The 6,525-nt window shown below is 55.7% G+C and overlaps 1 protein-coding gene across 5 annotated transcripts in view; it reads right to left on the bottom strand.

Moving 5' to 3' along the window:
* Miga2 (mitoguardin 2) overlaps window positions 1-6,525 on the bottom strand; it is a 22,928-nt gene continuing 16,403 nt past the window's right edge. For 3 of the 5 annotated variants that reach the window (XM_029536570.1, XM_029536569.1, XM_029536567.1), the window contains exons 12-16: window positions 4,470-4,568; window positions 4,125-4,259; window positions 3,088-3,141; window positions 2,422-2,538; window positions 2-2,199 (exon numbers count right to left, since the gene is read on the bottom strand). In XM_029536570.1, coding sequence (XP_029392430.1) covers window positions 1,993-2,199; window positions 2,422-2,538; window positions 3,088-3,141; window positions 4,125-4,259; window positions 4,470-4,568 — 612 coding nt within the window. In that variant the 3' untranslated portion in view covers window positions 2-1,992. Of the gene's footprint in view, window positions 2,200-2,421; window positions 2,539-3,087; window positions 3,142-4,124; window positions 4,260-4,469; window positions 4,569-6,525 lie in introns of all 5 variants that reach the window. The other 2 variants (XR_003843473.1, XM_029536568.1) reach the window with 2 other exon arrangements.

Below are 6,525 nucleotides of genomic sequence, written 5' to 3'. Positions count from 1 at the left end.
TTAAGGCAGGAGCTCTCACTGAGCCCAGATTATAATTCAGCTAAACTGGTTGGTCCTCATGGCCACAGAGAACAAGCCACGATGCAGCCTCTGCCCGTGGCTTCTTCCTCAGCTCCGACTTCCAGGCTCCTGCCCTTACTGCTGTTGATGATGACCTGTGATGTGGAACTGGGAGTGAAATAAACGCTTTCCTGCATGCTGCCGGTGGTCATGGTCTTTCTTCACAGCCGCAGTAACCCTAAGCCAGATGACCATGAAGACACAGTAAGATCTGATGGCCTGTGATCACCTGGCTGGGTACAATGCCCAGGACTTACAGATGTGGAGCTGAGGACCAGAGGTGCAGGCCACCCACTACACATCTGCATCTTGTCATCCCAGGGACACACACCCTGTCAAGCTTTCACCTGGCCAGATCAGGCTGCTCGTGACCTGTCCCTCCTGGAGCCTCTACCCACTGCACAGGGCAGCTGTCCAGCCCTTGGCTCAGCACTGCCCCACCTCTCCCCAGCAAGACACAGAGAAGAGTCACTTCGATCCTTTATCTGACTCACAGGCCTTACACACACTCTACCACTGTTGGTTGAGTGCTAGAGGGTGGGGCATAGACACATGAACAGGACAAAATGAAAATACCACAGCTGTATGGGTCAGGGGCAGATCAGAGCGGGCCTTGGCTCAGGGTCACATTCACAGCTCGGGGTAAGTGCAAATGAATGGAATGTCAAGATAGTGCGTGAGGGGCTCCCTTCTGAGCAGAGAGGACCCAGAGCTATGGCTGCCCTCTCTTCACTGCATCCTGCTGACCCTGGGGAACCCTTTTTCCTTCCAGGGAGAGGAACTTGGTTCCAGGAGCCAGTGCTCAAGTCCAGACCAGGAGTCTTTTCTCCTGCGTGTCTCACAACCTGGAAGGGATGGAATAGCCAAATGAAGTATTAAGGCAATAAATAAAAACTTCCCCGCTCAGGCAAAGGGAGGGCTGCCAGGGCTACTGCAGCTACTGTGACAGACGCCACCTGTCTGCAAGATGTGGGTGCTGGCAGCCCCAAAGCACATGTGCATGGAGTTGAAGGCAAAGGGCTGAGTCCAGCTTCCTGTCAGAAGGGGCCGGGGGAGCTGCCCGCCGTGCAGCCGATGCCCACCCTGCCATGTTTCCACGCTCCTCACTTTTGGTGCAGTAGATGGCTATACAGGAGATGGGCCTCTGTGAGCTCTGCCTGGGGGCCCAGCACTGCCCAGGAGCTCCGGGCTCACCAGAGAGCAGGAAGCGGCCAGTCCTGCTTCCTCCATCTTTGGTGGCAGAGGTGGGATAAAAACGGAGTCTTTGGCAGGGCGTGGGAATGTGGAGGACAGTGCCCTGGGTTTGTGAAGAGTGAGTACCTGCTCAGATGTGAGCACACATAGGGCAAGTACACCTCTGGATGGCCCAGACGTGGCTTTCCATACTGGCCAGAAGCCTAGGTGCTATAGGTGTAGCTATAGGTGGCTGCTATTGCAGGACCCTGTGGCTGTCACCACCTAGCCCTGCATGTTCTATCCCCCAACTATCACCTCCTTGCCCTCCGTCAGCAGCAGGGGGATTAGGGTTTTGTGGTCCATACCAAAAAGCCATTCGCTCCCACACCTTTCTCGTCAGCAGCAGGGGGATTAGGGTTTTGTGGTCCATACCAAAAAGCCATTCGCTCCCACACCTTTCTCTCTCGCTGTCTGCCCCAGGTCAGTCCCTGCTGACTCTAGCCTGCCTCTGCTGCTCAAGGAACCCAAGGGCAAGGGCAGCTGCTATCAGTGCCCCTAGTGCTTCCTCTCCATGGAAATTTGTCCTCTGGGTGTTGGGAATTCCCAGATGAGGAAGTGGAGCAAGCTCAGGGGCAATGGCCCTTGGCCACCATGGCCCTTGGATACCAACCCAAAGGAAGGGAGTGGCAGCTTTCTCTCTCCTATCACCCTGTGTCTGAGGCCCAAACAGCCACCTCTCCTTTCCAGCCCGTCCCGTTACTGCAGATCTTCCAGGGGCCCATTTTCTTGAGGCAGTGGCCCATTCAGCCCGATGCTACTAGCCACGGGTACCCCCAGGTAGCCCAATAGGATCTCGCTGCGGCGCCGGGACAACTGTAGGATGTCTTCTGCTAGGGCTGGCACAGATGTGTAGCGCACGTTGTCCAGGTCGAACATGTCCCTCAGGTATTGCACAATCTGGTGCTGGGGGTAGGAGACTGGTGTTGGGTCTGGGTCCTGAGACATTTCCTACATTCTACAAAGTCCCTTTCTCAATGACCAAGCCCCAGCCCATTCTCCCAGCCTTAAACAACTGCCTTCCTGGGCTCCTCCTATAGCGGTCACCTAGAGCAGCCCAGGCCCCACCCCTCTTCTGGCACTGAGGGGTGTCTGCAGTAGCAGGAAAGCAGGAGTGTTGCCATGTACCTTGAAGAAAGCACAGACTTCCGAGAGCTGGGGCTTGGGTCCGAGGAAACCAAAAGCCAGCACAGGGCTAACATGCTCCGATACGGAGTAGAAATGGGAGATGAAGCCATCAGGCACCTGTGATAAGTGGCAGGGCTAAGGAGCAGGCTGGGGTTGGGGATCAGGGGTTACCTAAAGGCCACTAAGTCCTGGCTAGGTGGCCCTGGACAAGTGGTGAGCTTATACAGCCCTGATTTTTCACTTCTACAGAAAGGGCGAAGAGACTGCTCTGAGAGCTGCTTCTTGCAGGCCTTAGTGGGCAGAGCCTCCTCGGAGCCCTGGCCACAGCCGCTGGTGCTAACTGCCCAGCATGGCCTGACAACCATGGGGAGTGGTGGATCTCAGCTACTCCATCCATGGTACAGATACCAGCCTACTGGGAAGTTGAAGAGCTCTGTCTGCCACCTGACTGCTGTGGCCACTGGCCAGGCATAGGCACTAGCCCTCCCCCCTCTCCTAGGACGTGCATCTCCTCTGCTGGGACAAGTGGGGTACAGTGGCAAGATGGGTGGCCAGTGTGGGGTGCAGGGGCCTTGATACTTTGCTGCACCTGACCCTCCCCACTCAGCCCAACTGATTGGGGGCGTTCTGGTGACTCAGTCCCAAGAAGCCCCACCAATCACTCACCATCAGGAGCCTCCTCTTAGCTTTCAGGACAGACCAGCACGCAGTGGCTAGGGCCTAAAACACAGGTAAGACCCCATCCTGGAGTTAGACTAGTCTAAATCAGGGTCCCAGCCCTGGCCCAGAATGAGCTCTCCCCACAGCCCACCCACACCTAACTGTGCCCAAGTCTTGCTTTTTCTTTACCCTAAATTTGGAAAAAATTGCCTAATTTTTTTGTTTGTTTGTTTTTTTTCTTTGTTTTTCAAGACAGAGTTTCTCTGTGTAGCCCTGGCTGTCCTGGAACTCACTTTATAGACCAGGCTGGCCTTGAACTCAGAAATCCGCCTGCCTCTGCCTCCCAAGTGCTGAGACTAAAGGTGTGTGCCAGCACCCACCACCTGGCCAGCTCTGAGCCATGTAGGCATTAGGAGCCCAGCCTGGGTCCTTCTCAGGAGCAGTGAGCACTGTCACTCGCTAAGCCGCCCTTCAGTCTGTACACACCTATTCTTGAATCCAGGCTCTGACTTTTACTGCTTTAGAACTCCATTTAGATGTGGAGGTTCCCAAGCCTCAGTTACCTCTGCTGTAAAATGGTCATGACACAGCACCCCACCCCTCACCTGGTGGTTGGGAGCTATCATGAGTAACTATGAATGACCTAACTGGAGAAGAGCTGTGGGCACCAGCACCACCATATCACTGGGGGCCTTGGGGTTTCTTGTCATTTTGTTGGTGGTGGGTGGGTGGGTAGGTGGAGGTTCTCCTCTATTTTAACTTAATGGGGTGCATTAAAATGAATGACTTAGTGCCTGACCAGAGTGGGGGCTCTGCCCATGTGAGGACAACACAGAGGGAGATGTGCACACTGCTGGGGCCAGGGAGCATCCAAGTGCCTCCGGAGAGCCCCGGGTCTGACATCCCACATCTTAGTGGGCAGGGACTGACAAATGAACTCTAGGCACGAAAGGACCAGTGCCCAAGGTCCCAGGACATGTACATATGGGAAAGGGACAGGAGGGACGGGAGGGAGGGGAGAGATGGGAGGGACGGGCACCCACTGTTTCCTTGAAGCTGTCAGACAGCCAGCGGTTCCGCAGGACAGCAAGCACCGAAGATGGAGGGTTCTCTAGGTCCTCAAAGGCATCCATGAGGATGAAGTCCAACACGATGTCGAAGAAGCTCATGCATGCCACCTTCGGGGAAGAGGGGCATCTAGAGCTACCGTGCCGAGGCCGGGGGGGGGGCGGTGAGGGGCTGTGCATGGCATGGGGAAATGGCTGGGACCCAGGCTCAGTGCAGTAACAAGCCCTCAGCTGCTTAGCACTGATGCAGAGCTGGGCGCGAGCTCCCAACCAAATCATCTCAGCCCTGAAGAACCCCGGGGGCTTAGCACGAGCACTCACCCCTCTGCCCTCCAGCTCCAGCCGCGTGGTAGCCCAGGTCTCAGGCCGCAGGGCGTAGCTCAGCATCTCCTCATAGCTCTCCAGGAAGCCTTTGGGACTCTGTGAGAAGTACAGTCAGTTCTGGTTGTGGGAGAGGCCCTGAGACCCAGTTGGATAAGATTTACAAGCAGACTGGGCTGTGGATAAGAATGTGCCAAGCAGGGCTGGGGCCTTACCCCAAAGAGTAGGCAAGGTGTCTTTTGCCTGAACCTTCCAGAGAACCAGGGTGTGTCTGGGGCAAATTCTGCATCAGGACACCCAGCTATGTCAGTCTGACTCATTACTATACACCTGTATCCTGTGGGAGCCAGGCACCGCCCTAAGACATGATCTCTCCTTGGTGACGCCCAGGAAAAGGTGTAGTTTCAAGGGCTGCATGCACACCTGTGCTAGCATTGGCCCCTGGCACAGAAACACTCCATAAGCATGGGGGCAACTCCTGCAGGGGCTTGGCTAACATGCAGTGTGGCTGACACAGGATATGGAAACAGCCCACTCAGAGAGAGACACAGGCTTGGCTGAAGGCTGTACGGTTACAAAAGGGCCCTGATGCTACAACTGCAGAGCGTGTACACTTGCCACCTGGTCAGCGTCTTCAGAGATCTGCCCAGGGAACCCAGGCAGGGCTATGAGTGCTCCAGTCATGGGCTCAGAAGCTGCCCGAGGGTCTTTTCCACCTTGTGAAGTAATAAAGCCTAAGACTGACTGGGCTGTGCTCGGCCTGGCCTGGCCTGAGGCCACCTCACCTCTATTATTCATTCTATTCCGGGAAGGCCAAGGAGAGCCAGCTAAGGGCATGGGCTGGATGTGGCTAACTGGACCACACAGCCTGGCTCTACACACTTGCTCGGTGGCCTGGGAAAGCTCCTTGCTCTCTCCACGCTCAGTTTCCTTATCTGCTAACACAGACTGCAACAGAGCTGACCATGGCTGGGGTGGGGCGGGGGGTTTGGGGCAGAGGGCGGGGCGGGGGGTTGTGGGGCGGGGGGCGGGGCATGAAGAAGCAGCCTGGAGCTCATCTTGGGGAAGATGGAAGGCACTGGGGCAATCACCGGGCAATGGTGAATGCAGCACTTGTCAGGGCTTACAGTTCTGGCATCGTGGGCATCACTGTTGGATGAGGAGGACACAGGGCACCAGATGCAGGAGACCGGGGGGGGGGGGGGAACCTCAGAGTTCATTTCCTTCACTATTAGACCTAAACAGACCTTTCCACACTCTCTCCTATGTGAACTGTCTAAATAAACAATAACTGAGGGACAGTGTGCTAGACCCAGAGGACCAGCACAGACAAAAGTCCAAAGCAGGTAGAGGGTCTGGTGTGCACTCAAGGCCCCAGTGCCCTAAGCCACACAGGGCAAAGTATGGCCAGCACAGCCACAGATCAGCACCCCAGCCATGGCTGAGGGCTGGCGGGTCTCAAACCATGGAAGACAACGGTTACACGGGGCTTCCTCCAGCAAGGACGAGCAAGAAGGACCAGGGGACAAGCTTTGCTCCAGCAGAGCCTCAGGAAGCTGAGGCAGGAGCATTGGCATGAGTTTGAGGCCAGCCTGGGCCTCAAAAACAAAAACAAAAACAACCAAAAGAGGACCAGAGAGATGATGTAGTGGTGAAGGTCTCTACTGTGACCCTGACAACTGAGTCCAGTCCCTGAAGCCCGATAGGAGGAGAGCGCCAATTCCCATCAACTGTCCTGACTTCCACATGTGTACAGTGGTATGCACACACCCTCACCCACGTCCCTATACTCATGTACATACAAGTTTCTAAATGCAACTAGCAACTAAAGAAGCTGGCATGTCACGGCTGTGCGTGCTTTTTACCCCATCACTTGGGAGGCAGATGCAGGATAAGATGTCAGGGTTGTCTCAGCCACACAGCCGGCCTGTGTCACAGAAGCCCTACCAAGAGACTGGCTCCAGGGCTGGTGAGATGGCTCAGTGGGTAAGAGCACCCGACTGCTCTTCCGAAGGTCCGGAGTTCAAATCCCAGCAACCACATGGTGGCTCACAAC

Source organism: Mus pahari, chromosome 3 (assembly GCF_900095145.1).
Source record: "Mus pahari chromosome 3, PAHARI_EIJ_v1.1, whole genome shotgun sequence".
NCBI lineage: Eukaryota > Metazoa > Chordata > Mammalia > Rodentia > Muridae > Mus > Mus pahari.
Note: the sequence above shows the minus strand (reverse complement) of the source record. Positions and strands in the feature narration are given on the sequence as shown.